The sequence below is a fragment of the Chironomus tepperi genome, unplaced genomic scaffold (assembly GCF_022539635.2).
Source record: "Chironomus tepperi strain 1889 unplaced genomic scaffold, CSIRO-AGI_Ctep_v1 contig_418, whole genome shotgun sequence".
In the NCBI taxonomy this organism is placed as follows: domain Eukaryota; kingdom Metazoa; phylum Arthropoda; class Insecta; order Diptera; family Chironomidae; genus Chironomus; species Chironomus tepperi.
The window spans coordinates 192,584-213,903 of NW_027226540.1; the positions used below are offsets into that span (position 1 = coordinate 192,584).

At 32.9% G+C, this 21,320-nt stretch overlaps 1 protein-coding gene and 1 long non-coding RNA gene across 2 annotated transcripts; one reads left to right on the plus strand and one right to left on the minus strand.

Moving 5' to 3' along the window:
* Nucleotides 1-7,316: 7,316 nt before the first annotated feature.
* On the minus strand, nt 7,317-16,481 carry LOC139097257 (cuticle protein 7-like). The gene is made up of 4 exons (XM_070649047.1): nt 16,377-16,481; nt 10,826-11,044; nt 7,988-8,032; nt 7,317-7,905 (listed from the first exon to the last, which is right to left on the minus strand). The coding sequence occupies exons 1-4, from the start codon at nt 16,386-16,388 to the stop codon at nt 7,495-7,497; spliced, it is 687 nt and encodes a 228-aa protein (XP_070505148.1). The 5' UTR covers nt 16,389-16,481; the 3' UTR covers nt 7,317-7,494.
* Nucleotides 16,482-20,095: 3,614 nt separating this feature from the next.
* Nucleotides 20,096-20,858, plus strand: LOC139097248 (uncharacterized). The gene is made up of 2 exons (XR_011545050.1): nt 20,096-20,269; nt 20,366-20,858. It is a non-coding gene; the product is annotated as an uncharacterized lncRNA (long non-coding RNA).
* The last annotated feature ends 462 nt before the right edge of the window (nt 20,859-21,320 follow it).

Below are 21,320 nucleotides of genomic sequence, written 5' to 3' on the forward strand. Positions count from 1 at the left end.
TACGCTATATTTGAGGGATCAAGCTTCAACGGGTAGGCAAACTTTGCTTGGAGATATAGAAATAGAACAGAAAGTAGAAATTGTAGAAATTATTCTGGACAAAATGGTTTTACCCCAAATAAAATTCTCAGCAAAACGTTTTTGCCCCAAATAGGGATCAAGCTCCAGCTGCCAGAGTAAGCTTCATTTGGCATATGTTTGAGGGATCAACAGGATTTACGCGTGAAAACGGTGTGAATATAAAAATTTAATAAATTTACGGCAATACGGAGTTCGCCATGTTGTGTCTCTCGGGGTTGCCACTAAGCAGTTTGATATCAAGTACACCATAGACATTTACTCATAGTATCCAGCATTAGAGAAGAGAATATATTAAGAATTTGGCTAGAAGTAGAAGTATTAAAGTGATAGAGCTGTCTGAAGAAGGTTCTTTAAACGCGGCAATGGACCCCCCGTGCGCCCCAGCCATGGAAGTAAACAAATTAGAAGTATTAAAGCATCATACTCTCCACTCAAGGATGACAACTTACTTAACATGTTCAATTACACATCTTTCAAAACTAAATCATTCATTTAACAAATTAAAATAATTTAATGAGCAAATCCTAATATAGATTGCAAATAAATTAAGCGTCATCATGAATACTAATGATGCTGCTCTACATTTTTCAAAAAACAAGTGTAAGGTCGCATTTGCTACTTTGTATCACATTTTAGCAATACGACGTAAATGCTCATTTTACTCAGTTTCTCTCATTAAGCTCTTCAATTGACCTTGAATTAAGCTGTTTGCTTATTTTTTCGCATAAAATTTCGCAGTAAAATTTTCTACCACATTTCCTCTAAGATACACACAAAACCCCAAAATCATCATCTCATTTTAATTTCCTTCCTTTTTTATGCTATCCTATATATTATTTTCCACATCCTAACACACAAAAACATAAAGGTATATGACAGAATTGACAAAATGTAAATGGATAAGTGGAAAAGAACAATTTAATCGTATGCCATTATTTATTCTACGACATGCTCATATGTGCTTCGACATATAGACACAATAAAGAGAAATTTATGTAGCTACATTATTTGACTAGACAGGTTTACTTTTGTTTTTCATGTAGGCGTATTGATAATGCGTGGATATAAGGGATATTCTCAGAATAATCTTGTTTCAGCTCATGCAATTTACTGTTTTTTTGGTTTCTTTGGAATTTGTCGATAAAATTTGAAATATAATATTAAATATGACTGAATATCTGTAAATATGATATGAGAGTCTTGCTGTCCATGGCTTTAGTATGGAAATATCCCGAGCGACAGGGGCGTAGTCACAAAATTTTAAGTAAAAGGGGCTCAAAAATTTAAATTCAAAAATTATTCAATTTTTTGTATAATTAAGGATATTGAGGTTTAATTATGACCAAACAAAGCAAGGCCATGCAAATTTTGAGTTAAAAAATTAGAAATTAGGAGAGCTTGAGTCCCCTAAAGCACCCCCTCCTCCTTGGCTACGCCCTTCACCGCGTAGCTTTTAAGGCTTCATTAAATGTCTGTCATATATCATCTGGGTGCCACAGAAATTCTACATCCATTTGATGTTAATAGAAGACTTTTAGAAAAGCACTCAACGCTTCCTTAAGGTGTTTCCTTTATTCGTGTCCCTCAGAATGTTAACAGAATTACTTCAATAATTTTTCTTATCGACTTGTACCAGTCACATACCATCATGATATTCTCCAGAAAAGCACAAAAGATAATTTACTTATCCAAAACTCACTAAGGACTTCTATTTTCTAAAGAACAGCATAAATCTGTTCCTTCACAAAGTGATTTTAATTATTTGATAAGATAAAAATTTTGAATTAATTTTAAGCTTGAAGGATCGTTCAAAATTAATTGAATTATATGGAATTATCAGGCATAAACTCATTATACTATAATTATTTTTGGAATATTTTAATGTTTCACATTCATTCAATCATTATCAACTCGAAACCTGTGAAAATTATTTTGATATAAATACTTGAAAGTTATTTTTGGGATATTTAGCGCGTGGAGTAATTTAAAGTACGCAAATTCTTATTAATTCATTTATTTTAATTCAATAAATACATAAATATTAAATATTTCTATTAATAGTCTGAATCGGATTCAGAACATTCCGTGAAACATCTTTTACGCCTCCCAGATGATCTACAGACAATTGTACATCCAGCTTTAATTGGTGCATCTGCAAAATCTGCACTTCTTTCGTATCTACCATTTCCTACTTCTCCAAATACTTCGTGAGATTCATTCATGTCAAATGCTGGTGGTGCATTGATGGCTCCTGTTCAAAAGAAATGTCAGATAATGCTTTAGATGACTTTGTGGCCGGTCACTTATTACGTAATGTAAAAATATCATCTTTCTGAAGTTTATTCTTATCTTCTGCTCTTAATGACGTTACGTAATATGTAGACGACCCATTCTATGTGTTTATTAGTATTCTTACCTCCTTCAATGCTGCTCAATGCACAAGCAAAAGCAACAAAGAATAAAACAATTGCCATCTTCATTTTAATAATTTGATTTTGTAGTTATTTACTAGTTAAACGTTTGAAATTTTAGTTATAACTGATATCAACAGATTAATTTGCATTGATTTTTATAATGCAAAATATCACGGGTGTAGCTGAACATTACTTAAGAGGGGGATGAGAAGGAGGCATCCTTTGAGTAGATAAGGTTAAGCTACGAAACGTTCTGGACTTTCCATAATTATGATCGACACAGATCATAATTATCAGTTTTATTTACAATGTTTACAGATTATGAATAATTTCATCATTAATCAGTATTTATTCGCATCTCGCATTTTATTTTCTAAGAAATGTATTAAATCGATCACTGGATCGACCTTATTAGCTTTAACACTTTGTTCTCATTTAATTTGCTGTCATGACAAAATTAATGTTCTCATGGAATTGCTGTGCTGGGAATTAGAAGCTGGTAGAAGCTATTTAAAGACAGATCCAGCTTCCGATGAATTCTAAATGCGGGGACCGGCCCTCTTTCGCCTTTAGAAATTAATTTACTTACTTAAGTAAGTAAATTGTACAACAAAGCGACAACATCGTATGCTGAATCTATATGGCTGTCATTTGACTTCCACATGGAGGCGACTTCCATTTGGTGTTTAAGAGAGCATTTAAATAGTCTTAAAAGCTCCATGGTGAAGACTTCTTCATTTGTGTCAACCTAACAGGCAAATTGAATGCTTTTATGGTACTTAAAGACCACTACGCTCCCTAAAAGCAATCTAATTGCCGGTTAGGGTCACTTTGGACGAGATGCTAAAGCTCTCAAAAAATTGAGGAATGTTAAAGAACTCAAAAGAATTGTTCATAATTTCTAATTATAATCCGAATAACTGAAATTTGAATTTAAAAGCAAATCTTGCTCTCTGACACAACAATACGGACGTCTGGACTTTGCATATTTAATTTTATTCTCATTCATGTCTTCTTTCCATTCCATTTTCCTTCCAGTCACCTCTTTATGACCATAAATTAATCCAACTTAAGAATCTCTTTTTTATCCTCTTTTCATTCATTTCCTCGCTAAGCACAAAAATGTGAAATGGGCAAATAAATGAAAGGAAATTCCATTCCTTTATGTAAAAGCTACCCTCTGATGAAAATTCTAATAATGAAAGGAAAATGAGCAGCAAATTAGTTCGAGGGTCGTTTTTTATGTCCATTTTTGCTTGTGATGAGTCAAAAGTACATCAAAAATGGAATAAAAGATCTTTGTTGATTTGTATTTTCTTATTAAAATGTACGTCTTGTCGTAGATTGTGTTATTAAAGGATATGTCCATATTATGGTCGGAATTTTGAGAATGTGTGGTTTTAGGAATGCATTCAGGGATGTTGGGATGAAATAGTGCATTTGTTAAGGGTTCAAACATATATTGCAAAATTTAACGTCAAATTTCCCCTCAGAGCAGATTCACTCCATGTCGATGTTAAGGACAATACAGAAACAAGACTTAATAACACCGTATCCGCAGCTCTATTAACCGAATTTCACTAATTTGGTCAGTGAAATGATTTGAATCCTTCACTTGATCCTTAATCTGTTGAGCTACATGTATACTTACTTACTTCGCTGGCTATACAGATCAAGTGTGATCCATGGCTTACCTCAGTTGACGCCTGAAACCGGCTCTATCGAAGGCTTCCGCTTGCCAATTGTCAATACCAAATGTAATGCTGTTTCTAATGACAGCTTACTTCCAGGAGCACTTTAAAGGTATAGCCCATTAAATCCGACCAAAATGCGCTTCTATTCCCAAAAAACATTCATACTTGACCATTTCTCTTTTCTACTTTTCTATGTTTTACGATGTGATTGTGCTGATGATGATGTTGATGATGATAAATAATTTAATGACAACGATAGCACGAGAAGAAAAGAATCGTAAAAAAGTTTTTAATTAAGGACCAAAACCAACATGGAAATTAAAATGTCCTCTTAACAAAAAGAAATTAAGCAATAGCATTTCATGTCCTCTTATTATGTACTGTAATTCCGTTTCTTCTTATCGGACCAACTTTCATTTTCATTTCCATTTTTTTGACTGTGTAAATGGCAACGGTGAGGACATCATTATCAAAGATTATGAGTTTTAAAAGTTATGATTCGGGGGTATATTAAGGAATTATGGATGTTGAAGGAACATGGAATTTGGGAGGTAAGAACATTAAAGCCAAAAGTATGATTTAAAGGACATGTTGAAATGGACGAAGGCGGATAATACTCGGTAGAAGTAAAAGAAGACGAAAAGTTCAAGTAATTTTGTTTGAACTTTAAGATTGAGAACAATTAAGAGAGTATTTTGTGTAGCTTGTAGCCAATAAGAGTAATTGAGGTAATTTTGTTGATTTAGGGATTGTTAAAAAGTCAATAGACTTTGAACTTGAATCAATTTAATCAATTTAATTGAAAGTTTTGTGTCATTTTCAAAATTGGAAAATTGGTTACTTACTTTCCTTTTTTTTCTATTGCATCTCATTGATGTCGCCAAAACTTACTCTAGCGCAGGCTGCCACTTGTCAATTCTCGATTCCAAGTACAATACTGTCTCTATCGACTGCTTCCTTACACGAGTTCTTTCGAGGCACACGCGATCTTTTGATTGAAAAATTAGTTAAATTATAAGGTGTTCAGTTGTATTCGGGAGGCAGATATTTTGAGTGGAGCCAGTGGGAAAGGCGAATATCTTGAAATATTTTTGTATGAATCACAAAATTTTAAGAGGGAGGGGTGGGGTACTTCACGAAAAATCCTTGAAAATTGAAGAATTTGTTCCAAATACAAGGAGGTTTTGACACCCCAAACTCATCTAATGCTCTTTCCCCAACCTCCCTTGTTGAATATGCCCCTGAGTTAAAATCGCGTGACTCAAGCATTCAGCGTTTCTCAAGCGAACAATTGGTTCCATAAAAATCTAAAAACCATAAAAATTTATCTTAAAATAAGCAAAATTCACTACACTTCCAAAAACAAAAGCAAATCCACAAAATTGCCACAAAAGCTTTCATTTAATGAAATTCATTTTCTTTCCATAAAAAGCTCCTTTTCATTAAAGCAAATTTTGCGGAAACAATAAAATATATATTTTCTATTTGATTGTCAAATAACAGCCACCGGAAAGCCACTTTGTATCATTCTTATGTCCGACACCGTCTATAAATATCAATCAAAATCTAATTCCTGTCTCATTTCCGATTAAAAAGTTTTTCATTCCTTTGAAATTGAAAGTTTGTCGTTTGAGGGAATTTTAACGTCATCAAATCAAACTTTTCTCATTCAGCTTAGATTTTTTCAATATTCTTCACGCTCATTTCCTTTTCTCTTTTATGTTCCAAATCCACTTTAGTCCCTAAATTACTTTAAAAGATTCTTTTTATTTGATTTTCCTTTTTCTCTTTTGAGCTTTTTTCTGGTTTTTCTAGCGTGAAAAAATATATTTAATAAAAAAATTGAAATGTTTTGTGAGAACTTTATGAAGAAATATTGATTTGCTGGGACTTTATGGATGGTATTCACTTATAAACGACAAATATTAAATTGACAAGTGACTGGAAGTGCTTAAAACTTTAATTTGACAGTCGATTATTAAGTAGTAGAGTTGATAAAATTAATTTTTTATTGACATCATTTCCATTCTAAATCCGAGTAAATTTCGAATTCTGTTTCATAGTTGTAAGGTCCAATAAGTGACAGTCATGATGATGGCTGCATCGTATTTACAAAAGTATTAAAAAGCATCATTTAAAAAGCTTTTTCTTATGGAAAGAAACTGCTTTTAGAGATACTATTGCACATAAAATCGGTTATTGATAAGCGGAAGTTAGCTAAAGAACTGACTTCATGCGACATCTCCCCCAATAGACAAATTGACCCCTTTTAAGTTCCGAAGTGTTCTTTCTGTTCTATAAAAGCATTTTCTTTGACTGTTAGGGCTAATGCAATTCGAGTGAATGAAAACGTGTTGAAATTAGTTAAAGAAAAGTTAATGTCTTGTTGATGACTAAGTTTAACTTAAAATTACCTCTCGGGTAGGTTGTGAATTGAAGTTTTTCGGTTGTGGAATTGTTTGGTGCTTGGAAGGGGTATTTAATCCCGTGGATCCTATACTTCGGTACAAATTATTGCAATACCGAATAGAAACGCAGCTATACTACCTCCCTTCGTAAGCAACATACAGTAATGCATCTTCCTAAAAGTGAATCAGATCTCAAACTCTTATAAGTGTAGGGTTCTATTGAACTCTCATTTGCTAATTTAAGCATGCTCATTCGTACCGTATGATGCTCATTGAGAACATACCACAGGAAGTATGCAAGTAATCTTTATGCAGAATTTTAGCTTTATTATATCCCACGGAATTTCATGAATCCAAATCTATTGAATTAATTTAAAAGCTTTATTATTATCAAATCCACAATATCTATGACAACACTTCCTAGTGAACCCAAATACCCAAAGTGACCAATAAATTCCTCAACCAAGCTAAAATCTCAAAATAATAAAACTAGAAGAATATAAAAAACTTTTCATCTTCTAATTTTCCACAATATTTATTTTCCTATTTTTCGGTTTCTGTTGCCAAATCTCTTAAGAGACGAAACAGAAACCAGAAAAAGGAAGTCAGGAGAAAGAAAAAACACGAAAAATTCATTTTGTTGAATAACTTTTTTTTAGATTTATTTTTCCACACAATTTCATTTCATATTGTACAGAGAAATAAAAAGTGTCAGTAAGTCTGAGTTTTACTTTAGTTTGCAATAATAAAAGAGTGATGAAAGAGTCATTGGGCAAGTTTAAGGGATGGAACTGAATGATGAAAGAATAAGAAAAGAAATCAAATTATGTCCACTAATATATCATATCCATTTGACAAGTGATCGACATTTAATCATTAATAAATCCAAACAGCATTTTAATGATGAATGTATGCGGCAGCTGGTGCGTGATAAGCTATAGGACTATGTGAGATATAAGCAGCTGATGGTGCGTGATAAATTGGTGCAGAATAGGCAGCATATGGTGAAGCATAAGCATATTTAGCAGCGACAATTGGTGATGAGACAAATTTGGCTGGTGCGGCAACAATTGGAGCTGATGCGTAGTACTTGGCAGTATATGGAGATGCAATGTATTTAGCTGGTGCTGGTGCAACAATTGCTGGCTGTGCAATGATCTTAGCTGGTGCAGCTACAACTGGATGTGCGACGATTTTGGCTGGAGCAACAATGGCTGGTTGTGCAATGATTTTAGCAGGAGCAGCAACAATTTTAGCGGTTGAGTGATGAGATACAACAGCATTAAATCCATTTACAGCATCAGCAGTCTGAAAATTAAATGAGAGGAAATTTATAAAAATGTAAACGAGAAAATTCAATTAATTTTAACAACAAAAAAATTAAACTTACATAATCAACTTGACGTGTTTCACCAGTTGGCTCGAGTAATGTGTACTGTACAGCAAGTCACACAGCCATGAAGGAAAAATAGAGGAGAAAAAATATAAATGAGATAAAGTTAATTTTCATGAAAATTTCATTAGCTTCAAAGTATTTTTTGTGAGTCGCATAATGCATTTAATAACAAAATAATTTTGCAGTCATTGCCATAAAGCAAGTTCCTGCCATTCTCAACTGTCGGATTAAATTATCGTTCTCTATTAACGGCAAGCAGGGCTGGTGGTTTTACTAAAGAATAAGCTGCAGGATAAGAGTTATGTGATGAAATTGGATTTGATTTATCTGATCAAAAGACGGTTAGTCGGTGAGCTGCATCGGTTACTGAGTATTCTGCTGTGAGTGACTTGAGGTATTGGTAAACTAAGCAGAGATATACGCCAGACCGGCTTGACTCTGATCTGAATCCAAACTTTGTGAAATTCAGCCTCATGTCAGACTCACACCGACTTGAGGCTGTATTTTTTGAATTTTCTATGCCGTATGACTTCTCGCTAATATGTTAGTCGTCACCAATTACGGCAAAGGCTATTTGCATACTGAAACTATTGATGAATGTTCATTTTGTCATGCAGTTGACGTTCAGCAAATGAATGTATGGTGTATAATCTTTTTGGCATGCAGTTGACGTTCGACAAATGAATGTCAACTTTGCCGTCAACCCTGAGCTGATTTCAACCTACATTTCATGCTAAATCCAACAATATTTCTATTTTAATGAGCATTATGGGTTGAAATATCCGATCAAGAATTTTATATTATTGAACTACATCTATTATCGAGCGAGACATTGACAACATACCCGGAAAGCACACGACATAGAAATGACTTTAATCAGACTCCAGAACAACCAGTCAATGAAGTCCAGCCTCAAGCCAGATTGACTCAGGAGGTCAATTCAGCCTGTGATCAGATTATCGACCATTTCAACACCCTGTGCCTTCCGGGACAATTTATTCATAAAATTTAAATACCGTATAATGGAAGAAATGCAAAAATGCACAATTCAATTAAGTTCTCATTATATCCATGAAAATTTAATTAAGCTTATTTAAAATCTATAGCTCCAGTAGCACTTTAAGAGCGATTGAAATGAAAAAAGGAAAATCCAGATGCTGTTCAAAAAATGATTGAAATTTGATTCTGAAATTCGAATGTAACGAGAGAGATGCATAAGGAAGGAAAGATTGCTGCAGGAAAGAGCAAAAAAAGTGAAATAGAAAACTAGAGTAATTGGATGAATGTTGAATCATAATTTTATGTTATGAATGGTTTAATTCGTGAGTTTTGGGTTGAATTTCAAGTTCCATTGAATCAAATTTTCACAGTAATTCCATTAATAGCGTGTAGCAATTTCCTCAGTCAAATTAATTTCAATGAGAATTCACGTTTGTGCTATAAAAAGCCAAACCAAACAATTCAATTATTCTTCTCGATTCACTTAACATTTCCCCCATAAAGTGCTCAAATGTAATTCATTATCATTCTAAATTACCATGTTAATGTGTATAGCTTTAAGCGAGCTATAAAAAAAGATACCTCAACACTTCATAAATTTCAATTGACATCATTTATGGAAAATTCCCATAAGAGAGAACCGACAGCTAGTGATATATGGAGTATGCAAGCATGTGATGTCGTAAAGAGATAAAATTGAATGTAGTGCTACATACATGGTTTGTAGATAAGGAATAAATTTGAATATTTTGCAAAAAATATGAAGCTTTGAGATGTCAACTTTAATGCGGAAGTAAGGGCTTTTTTTGAAGATTTTAAGGTTTCTTGATTTTGGACTAGATTATACTCAATTGATGGACATCGAGAAAAAGAAGAATTTTCTCCACAAATGCTTCTCTAAGTCTCAGTTTCGATGAGTTTTAAAGACCTAGATCCGAGACTGAGACGGAATCAGAATCAAAACCGGAATCAGGATCAAAACCGGAATCAGAATCAAAACCAGAATCACGATCAAAACGAAGCCGAGATCGGTCTCGAACTCATTTTGGCCCTGGTAATGGAATTGAGACCGGTACCTGAGACTGATACCTGAGACCGGTGTCGAGACCAAGACTGGGATTGAAAAAAGGACCAAAACCGGGACTGAAAGAAGTTTTGAAATCGGAACCAAGACTTGGTCTACAAGGGATTACTTTGAAGTCTCAGTCTCGACAAATTTCAATCTCGAGAACCCTTAACTGTACACAAATGGACCCCAACTACTCCCAAATGGACATTATTAAATAATTTCAAATAATTTAAAGCCAATTCACTTCACTTTGAAGTTTAATCTGCACATTAAAAATTCAACAACCCAGAAGCCCTTACTATGTAAATCCAAAATGCAATTACTTAACAACTTCACCATAAAATTGCGCAGAAATCAACACTCCATGAGACTACTTCACATTTTTTAATCTGATAAAAAATAATTTTTACTCTTCCATTCATGTCATTCCTCTCTTCTTCTATCTCCTCTCATTTCTCAATTTCTGACATAATGTATATGTACATAAGCAATATAACCATAAGGCAAGTATGGAAAAAAATAGAATAAATCAGATATGCTTTTTGCTACATTCATTTCACTTGCAAAAAAGAAAAGCAATAAAAAAATATGCGAATCATGCGACCTTGCCTCATGACATAGCATCATGTCACATTCCGTAAAAAAAGAAACTTAAATATGCATAAAAAAATGTGATTCAAACAGGCACGAGTAGCAAAATGGACATGGAAGTCTTATATTAAATACGAATGGCTTGTAATCTTGTCTTGAGGATCAGAACTTACCCGTCCAACAACAGAGTCTCCATCTCTTGTCTCAAATTGCGATTTGTGGTCTCCTGTTGAGACATCATCAACACTATATGAAAAGCTATAGCTTGGATGACTGTCAGTCTCAGCATCTTCTGCTAATTCGTTCTTTGATGAGATAATTGCGGCTGATGGTGCAACAACTGCGCCTGAGTAAACATCAGCAACGATGGCCAACAATAAAAGACAAGTAACCTGTTGAATAGAATTGAAATAAATTAAATTTAAAGGATGGATTTTTGATATATTTGTAGAGAGCAAAAGTTTGGCAAACAAATGGAAAGGTTGGGTCAGAAATTAAGGTTGCAATTTGAAGCACCCCAAAAATAATTTGTAATTCATATCCGAAAAAAGGAACTTCAACTCTTGAAACAATGAAATATTTTTCAATATTTACAAAAGTCTCAATAGAGCCATCAATAACATTACATGATTTATTTCCCAACACAATTCATACATTCTTATTTATTTTTTATCCTAACATGGATCAATTTCGATTCTTTTGAAGTTATCGGTAGCAAATATCAATATATTTTGTAAATTCATATGTGAGTGATATTGAATGCCTCGAGTGTCACGTAATTTTTTTTAGCATGATATTAAGGAGGGTGTTGGATTTTTGATGATGTGGTTTGTCTGTGGTTTCTATAGTTGCGTGGAGAATGAGTGACTTGTAAAGGGCTTTAAAAGGCATAAACTCAAGTGGCACAATGCAAGTTGGAGCAGAGCTCGTGACTCAAATCGGTTCGAGTCGACTTCGAGCTCTGACTTTGCGTTTTAGCTTAATACGGCGACCTAGCATTGCCCTAGTGATCACGTTGTGTTGCCCTAACGAACCCGTTGTGCTGCTCGGGCAAGAGGCATGAAGGGTTCATGAAAATCATGTGACACTTTTTGGATGACACTCTTTAATGGTCTGTACTTAATTTTATGAAAATTGCAAAATCGGAACCCCAAACTACTTTAATAAAGGATCTCAAATGGAATTCTAGTCAGATTAGTCTGTCAATCTTAAAATTGAAGCTTCAATCCTGAACTTCTAACAATTATGCTTCACTAAACATCTATCACCACAAAAATCATTTTTAACTTATTCTCTATTCAAGAAAATTGCATTAAAAGAGAAGTCAGATAAATGAAGACGACAAAGCAAAGAACAGCAAAATATATATGACTTAATAAAATAAGTCGCACGTTTTATATAAAAAAAGCAGAAAGTGAATTTTAAAAATAGAAATATCTTATAGATGGGAGGGATTATTATGCTAGACTTAACGACTTCAATCTTTCACGAGTAGTACAGAATGACGTTTATTAACCTTAGACTTTGTTGGACATGTTGGAAGCAAATCGTCTTGTGTGATTATTTTTAGATTCTTTAAGAACATCTGGAAAAATGGTCTAAAATCAGCCTTCAATGCACCCTTACGTTTTATCGTCAACACGGCAACTTAGCGGCCCTCTAGCAACTATATTGTGCATCTCAGACATTAATGCAAATGAATACATAAGGACAATGAACTTTACAAGCTCTTAAAGTAGCTTTCAATGCGACATTTCTATTAAGATTAACCGAACGTATTGCCATTTCCGAAATAATTGATTTGATAATGTCTCGTGATGAATGACTTTATATGATCTCGTTATACAAGGTTGAGAATGAGCAAAAAAGTACGTAAGAGAAAAAAAAGCAAAAGTTCAACATTGAATACTACGATGATGACGATACTTAATGTATAGCAATAAGCTTCACTACCCGAGTGACACAAGTGAAGATGGGTCCGCCAAGAAGCTTTTAAGGCTTCCTTAAAGCTCTTTTATTGATGCTAAATTGAAGCCGCTTTTGTGGCTTCTATAAGGCTCCATGACAGACCCATCTTCACTTATGTCACTCGGGACTGAAATGTCATTAGACAACTTGTTGGATTTTGTTTTAGTTACTTTTTTTGCTCGTGATGATGTTGAGTCAAAGTCAATGTTGTTGTCATTTTAATGAAAATATTTGTCTGACCTCGTTAATTAGTTAATTTTTCTCGTGCTTTTGCTCATTAATCTTCTTTATAAAACTCAGATGGATGGAATTAAATCAGAAATAAGCTTTTGAAAGTTTTTTCTTTTCCCTATCTTGAAGCTTTAGAGAAGGCAAAAGGGATTAATAAGGTAATGAAACTTATGAAATGACTAATGAAAAGATGAGATTTGGAGAAGGGGCAGAAGACATGAAGATGATTCGGATTTTTTATGGAAAAGTCGACTCAAACTGCTTCAACTCCAGTCATAGATGAAGTTGGAAGATTAGACAGATTCATGGGGGGACTTGGCAGTAGCTTGAAGGGGGTTTTTGGGTCAAAAATGACAATTTTCTAAGATCATTTCAGAAAAATATTCAAAATGTCTAGGATTTCTTGATAAAATATTCAAAATCTCCTCCTAAATTCATTGGACACCCCAATTTCCAAAAATTCTATTTATAATCCTATATGAAGCTTTAGATGTCCTAAAAAAATACTTGAGTTACCCAAAAATGCTTAAAAACTTAGTCAGGATTACTTATCCTTCTACGAAGTCACCCATCACGAATGTCTTTACATTCTCGAAACATCAAATCTAAACTCAATTTTTGTCTTATTTTATTCATCATTTTCATGCGACCCGAGTGTCACAAGACAGTCGCTAGTACACCACTAGACTTCCCGGGTAGTCTCAGTTTCGGTCTTGAGATTTTGTTGAGGCTGAGACTTCGGGAAACCTCACTTCGATTCTCACTTTGAAACCTTACTACGAACTCTGTTAACGTCAGAATGATGTACACTGAACTACTCAGATGACGACTATATTATGACGTCAAAAATAAATCTTTCCTTACCACGTCACTCGGTGAATTTTCGCATAAAATAAATGAAAATCTCAGAAAGTCAATCTGCGATAAAAGTTAATCAAAAAGTTTATTTTCTTCTTTTTATCACATTTTTTTTCTCTCTTTTATGTGAATTCAATCGCTCATAATTTTCATATCACTGTGAGTTATCTCTTCTTTGTTTGCAGCAGCATCGAGGATGTGAAATGTGCTGTCATGAAGTTAGTTCTTGTAATCCCACGCTTGAACATATTTCAAATATATATAGTTTACGTTTATTGATATGGACATCTAATGAAATATTTGTTATTGAATTATTTTTAACCATAGTGATGATTTTTTATTGGCATTTTAGTTTACTGTCTATTATGTACTGCTGCACACAATATGTGATCACGATAGAGTTAAAATTTAATACGCTTTTTATCGATTTATTTTAGTCTTTATGAATTAAGGTCGACTTTTGAGAAGGGTTCTTAAAATGTGGATTAATGAAATTTGATATTGAAGACAAAGCTCATAGCTCAGGGATGGGTTTAGGGGGGATTGTGGATCAATATTTTAGTCTGAACCCCTGTTTTAACTCATCAAAAAATTGTTAAAAATTGAAAAAAATTCAAAATTTTATTCATTTATAAATAAGCCAAAATTGAACAATTTTTAGATGCAGTTCTAAGCATTGACTGAAAATTAGCTTGAAAACTCAATTTTCAATTGACATCATCTTTTCATGACCCCAAACGACCAGAATTTTATTAATTTTAGAATTGCAAAATTCATAAGAATTTTTGTCTTCATCTTTTTTGCGAGAATTCCTTCTTGTTTTTCTAGAAATAAACAATTTTAAGTTTCTCTGTGTCGGAAAATACGACTGAAAGGCATTTCTGTTTATGAAATATTTAATAAACAGACTATTTTATTGAAATTCTCAAAGCTAGTCAGATAAAGTTATCAAACAAATTCTATATATTTTGTAAGGTAGTTTGTATGCTTAAATGTTGTAATCTGTATAGTTTTAAGTATTTGCACAGAGAAAATGTTTATTTTGATACATTTATGAATCTTTAAAAAATAAAACTTGTGTGATTTACTGATTGCTTTCATCAAAAAATATCAATTTCATGAAGTTTATGTCAGGATTTATGTAAAAAGTTGATTGAAAAATTCTCTTTTTGATAGAATTTTTTAGAATTTTCTAAATAAAACTCATATTAAAAACCCATTTAACAACTTATAAAATTCCGAGAAGGTTACAATATCTACAAAACAGGTGTATTAATGGACATAAGTCTACATTGAACATATGTGACTTTTATAATTGAAGGTGTCAAAATTATTTTTTTAAGAAGATTTGCTGAAAGTATTTTTAGGCATTTGGAATCATGTGAGAGGCAGTAGGGTCAACACTGACCTTCATTCTCCATTTTTGAAGAAAATTCTTCAATTTGCCAGAGGTTTTAATTTTAGTATTATAAATATAAAATTTGTGATTTGCAAAACAAGCTTGAAATCATAAATTTTAGAAAAAATAAAAAATTCAAAAGCTTTTTTAAATTTTTAAAAACAATTTTTTTACAAATCAACAAATTCAACAAATTCAAATAAATTTAATTGCGAAAGTTTTTTATCCTTCTTGCTTTTATTCGACTTTAAATTTGCCTATTTTCTCTTCCCAATTTATATCTTCTTCTAATTCATCTCAATAAAACTTTACTGAAACTAAAATTAAAGCATATTTTTGCTCTTTTCTACTCATTGAACTTGATTTTTTTTCTCTAAAACTACAAACTGATTTTTAGTGCCTTCATGTGCAACAATATTCGTTGAACTTTTCTGCTGCACACAAAAAGTTAAATCTTTTTTTTTTTTTTTGCTCTATTTTATTTTATTATGGATTTAAGGGATTTGTGTTCCTTCATTTTCACAATCCCATCCGAGTTGTGAATCTGTTTTAGATTGAGTTTGAGGACTGAATGAAAAAGGATTGAATTTTTATGGGGTTGATTCACTTATTATGTTCAGAAAGAAGCGAGGGGGAGGTAAAACTGATTTAGGCAATGAAAATTTCTAGAATTCTATTGTGCATTTTTGGAAAAAAGTTTGTTAATCTGCCTTAATCTGTAATTTAATAAGTGAACCCTAACATACGAGCATTTGCTCAATAAGCATTTAGAACCACATTAGGTGTGCTTTACTAGGTGTACAACGCTAGATGTGCATGCTAATTGGTTCCTATGAGTCTAAATAAACACTGCAAATGAAGACTAAACTTTAATTTTGCCAGAACCCCAAAAATCTGCTCTAAAACTCTTAACTTTACACTTCAACTGGTTAAAGTCGATTGCAACCATCGTCAGTCCAGCAACCAACACTGAATAATTTCTAAGCCATTAATTTCTTAGATCACCTATCAATGGCAGCAACCTCTTGCATTTTTATTCTATTCTCAATTCAAGAGCTTTATTTTTAACCAAAAAATAAAGTTTTTATACTTTATCTTCCATGCACAGCACTTTTTATTCAGTTAAGCAACACAAAACTTGTTACCAACAAATTATCAGATTGTTCTTTCTACCATAAACTTTCACATTTTACTGACGATAAAAGCTTCTTTTTTATTCACATTAATAGCACTTAAGAATATATAAAAAAAATTGTTAGCAACTCTACCTTTTTGTACATGATGAACTTGATTATTTTTAGCTGTTTCACTTAGAAGAACTTTGAATTATTTATGAAAAATTTAAAAAAATTAAAGTTTTTTAAAGGTGCAGGTGGAATGAGTGAGTAAAGTGAATTGAAGATCTGTAGATTTTACTATGATATAATTTTCATAAGTGCACGTCTTTATATATCGAATTCAAAACTGACCACATGAGTTACAAAAAGCTGAAAAAAATAAATATAAAAATAAACATGTAAAAAAGAAGTGCATTACGTACATCAATTAACTTTAGGATGGGAAAAAATTTAAAGTTGGAAATGTTTCAATGTTGAATTATTGAGTGGCATGAAGCGCATTTGGTATGTAGTAGCCTTGTGAATGTTTAATGATTTAAGTACAACAATGTTGCCGAAGTAAGAATTTTTTAATAGTCAATCTGAATACTGTCGAATTATTTTGAGCTAAACCCCCAAAAGCTTATTCAGTGGGTCTTCCCTTTTAAGCATGAAACTCATCAATTTGCTGGGTTTGTAGACATTTATTTCTCATAGTTTGTGCCTACGCACCTGCTTCAATTGTTGTATTGCTATTTTACTAAGGTTCTATCAAGAACTCAGTTGTTCTGATCCCACTATAATCTTTATGTCTACTGAATGCAGATGTCTAGCATGCGCTCATTCGTCGAACAATCATTTGCTGCGAAACGACTTAGTGCAGTTCTGGATCTCAATGTTTTGAAAAGCTCCTGTCTTTAACATGCGGAGTCTTTAACATGAAGCTGCAGGCTTGCATTTTTTGTCTGCAGTCTTGTAGTTTTGAACGAACCCTATTTTCTACTATTTCTAGATTATTCTCAAAATTTGAGGATAAAGTCCTAAAAAATTCCTATCAATTGAAAAATATTTGCTAAATAAGAGGAGAAGCATGACATTAAACCCCCTCCATATCATGGAAATGTCCATATGTTAATAACAAGAGATGCTCCTCAGTAGTCAAGGCGTGGATAGTACCAAAATATCTGGGATAACCGGGTATAGTTGGGAAATTTCATAATATGGGATGACATCAATACATCAGTAGCTTCCCGATTTCCATAAATTAGTATATCTAGTTCAAAACCTGAAGTCCAAAACTTTAAAGCTCCAAAGCATTTTAATTAACAATCTTCATGACTACATCCTCAGTCAAACTGCCTCCATAATCACACCAGATTTACAAATCATCCAGCTAACAAATTGCGTTCGTGCACACACAATGCAATAGTAAATTGTTGCTAGTGCTAGTGATACACTTTTCGGGGTCTCTTATTCATTCAATAAATGCACTTCGTCGCATGCACATTATACTCCTCCTTCTTCCATTCAATTTCAATTTTTTCAGTCTCGACTTTGATGTCGTGTTGAATACGCAAAAGGAGAAAAAAATGAAGAAGAGAAGCAACAAAATAAAAATAATAAAGTTGGATGAAGAAGAAGAAGAAGTTGTGGAGTAATTCATTAAATTATTGCCGCTGTGCATGAAAATAAGAAGCGTTGCAGGTTAAGCATGTCTCATCGTCGTACGTAGCGCGACATCAAACAGTAAATAATAAAAAAAATACAAGATAAAGTGAATTAAACGGCGATAACTTTTCAAATTACTTAGACGTGCAATTAATCAATCCACAAATTAAAAAAATAACAGCTTGAAAGTAATCGTGGCTGAATTTTTCAATAGCATGTAATTCATGTCTTTTTGAGCTCAAATCGGTGATTGTTGATTCAATTGAAAAAAAAAGATCAGCAACTGCAGTGCATTTTTATGGTCCAAAAATGGATTATTTTGTCTTCCATACATGCCAATGGCTAATTTGTAATGTACAGACAGTAAATCATGGACATTTTTATACTATTTACCTAGATATGTCTCGTAATGTGTCTCAGGCAGACATTTTAATTGATCAAATTCTTCAAATATCTTATTGTTGATTGCGCAATGCTATCATGTGTAGGTAGCTTGATATTGGACAGAATTTTAATTTGATATTGTTAATTTGTCGGTTAAGAATTCTGCGGATATATTAATAAAGTGTAAATTGGATTAGAGTACAGCATTAATTGTAGAATGGTTGATTAAAAATTCTTACAAGTTATTAAAATAATTGTCAGGAATTTAAGTTCAGAATTTAAAAAGTCATGCTGTCGTAATTGAGTACTGCGTGTAAACTTGGTGATGTGAATTTGATTCAATGTGACGGCTTAGTGAATTTTTTCATGTGTTTTGAACATGCTTAATTGCTGAGGTGATGATTTGCATCTCAATTTCTTACCTTGACATAGACATTGCCTAGCCTTAACTTTGATAGTTTAATAGGAATTGTATAGATGACAATTCTGGAAATAATTAAATTAGTGAAAGTTCTTATAGCATTTAAATGCCTTGCTGATCGAGTAGATGAGGTGCTTTGTGCCATCTGATTACCCGAAAATCATTTTTGCGAATCTCAATCATATCCAAATTTATTAAGATTCGCCCAGATGCACAGGCCTGCAGTTTTCTGCATCTATGCACATCTAAATTTAACAAACCCTAAAATTTATCCTTTTTCGGAGGTTTAGATACATTTGTTGATTATTGTATGAGAACAAGCCGTGATTGGGGCTCTGGAGGCAATGTTGGATTAACGAACGGGTCATGAACTTGGAGTGTGGTGTGAGAAATAGGAATGAGAGCTGCAAGATTGCCTTAAGATTAGAATATTGTCAGAACTGACCTAAAAGGATATCACGTTACGCTCACCGTATGCTTTCTCGAAATCTCGATTCCTATAAATTTTCGGGGTCGGATCAGGATTGAAATTTTCGAGATTTCCCGACAGCCCACCGAAGATTAAAATATGAAGCTAAGTTTATATGAGACTTATGCTTGAAAATTATGTATAATATGGTTGATCCTGTATGGTAAACCAATCCATGAATTATGTATATTTAACGGACAGTATGTCGTCAATAAATGCAGTTAAATGCAATTTTTTAACATACAAATTTCCACTTTAAATATTTAAAAATTTGCAGCTTCCAGCGATTGTTTAATTCAATTTTCACATAAACAATCATAAATTCCCAATCAACATGATCAGATAATACACAATTATGTTCTCACAAAGCATTAAACATTATGGTTGTCTTAAATCTCAACAATCGCTTAACCTTTAATGTTTTTGCCCTGAAAGTAAGTAATCAATAACATTCCACTCCGTTTTAGCAATTTTCTTTTACTTCTTTATGCTTCTCATGTCATGCATGCGATGTAACATACCATATTGATAATGTACGGCTTGCTAAATATAGTGCTTTATGCTTCTTCTTCCTCAATTTTTTGTGTTTAAGAAATATAAAGTCATTCATTCATGAATGGCAAACAAACGGATGCTGCTTTAAATCATTGTTTTAAGCCTTTTGTCTTTTGTTTAAGACTTGAGTCAATTTGACTGGAAAACTCAAAGTCAGAGCTTGAAGTCTATTCGGATTTTGTATTGAAAAGTCGACTTAAGTCGACTCGACTCCATACAAAATACAAGTCGACGTCAAGCTCTGCTCAAAACAGTCAAACAGTATTAAAGTACGCCTCAGCATCAACGGCATTTTATTAATAATAAGAAGATTGTAAATAAATATTTTTGTGGACATTGCTCCTTCATTTCATTCTTTAATTCTCATTCTCTTCTCTCTTTTTTTGGCAACATAATGTCTTTTATTCCATTTGTCAATAAATAAGGCACAATAAAGAAAAATCGATGGAACAATTAAATACTATAAACAACTTTTATCAGTGAATGAAAGAAGAATTAATAAAAAAAATATTGTGGATTAATAATGTTGGAAGTTAAGGACAATTCATGGTCATCGCCATCAATGAGGTTTTTATCTTGCTCCTTCCATCTCTTACTTATTGATTGATTGACCTGATCTCATTTTTATTCTCATTTAATAATTTTTTTGTGAGCCATTAAAAGCCTGATGACTGAATTGTTATTGATTTTTTGGATGTAAAAGGCATTAAAAGGTTGATGAACAGAATTAGGTGAAAGTGTATGAAGAAGGAATTTAGCTGCATTTAGAGGCATCATTATTATATTTACTGTTTCCCAAACAGGACAACGTAATCAGGGCATCTCAAAGTTGCTGTATTTACGATAAAATGCAAAGCCCTGGATGACACCGAAACGACGTATATTTATAGCGAATATTGCGATTCACAGCATTGGGCTGCTTGGGCTTATTACTATGTGGCTTGAATAGACGGTTCTTATTGTGTAGTTGGTACATGGTGGAGATAAGCTGGATGCGGATCTAGCATTATTAACATAATACATGTCCATCGCTATAACAAAGTCAAAAATCAAGCTGTCTAATTAAACATAGTAATTTTTTGTTAGAACTAAGATTAGCGACGTCATAAATAACCTTAAGATTAAACAATACAATACACCTAATTAATCTCCATCATTTGAATGCTTTTATTCCAAAATTTAGCACTTAATTATCCACAGAACTCTCAAATCTATCCATTATACAATTGTATGCTAAATTTTGAATAAACTTGAACTCTTTCAATAACTTTTTCTGCTCATTATTCCAAATGGCAGTTGAAAGATCTTCAGTGCAAATCAGGAACTGCTTAATGGAATTTTTTGTGAGAGCATTGACTGAAACCTTACCGCATGTTATTTGAAGAATATTTTCATCAAGTATGTTGTCAAAATCCTTTAAATCATCAGGAAGAAAATTTTGGAATTGATCTGTGCAAGTTGATTGCTTTTGCCTATCCTGTGTACAGACTAGTTTTATTGATGGATCTAACTCGACAAGTTTTGACTTTAGACAATTCATTTTCATTCAATTAAATTTTTTTTTATATTTATTAATCCTGTTTGAATAAGCTTTCCAGCCTTAAAAGCATCACTTTCA

What these genes read in the sequence shown, in the direction of transcription:
- LOC139097257 (XM_070649047.1), bottom strand. An exon ending in GAGACTCTGTTGTTGGACGG is followed by an intron (nt 8,033 to 10,825) that starts GTAAGTTCTGAT and finishes CTTGCTGTACAG; the next exon opens with TACACATTACTCGAGCCAAC. An exon ending in AAACACGTCAAGTTGATTAT is followed by an intron (nt 7,906 to 7,987) that starts GTAAGTTTAATT and finishes TTTAATTTTCAG; the next exon opens with ACTGCTGATGCTGTAAATGG.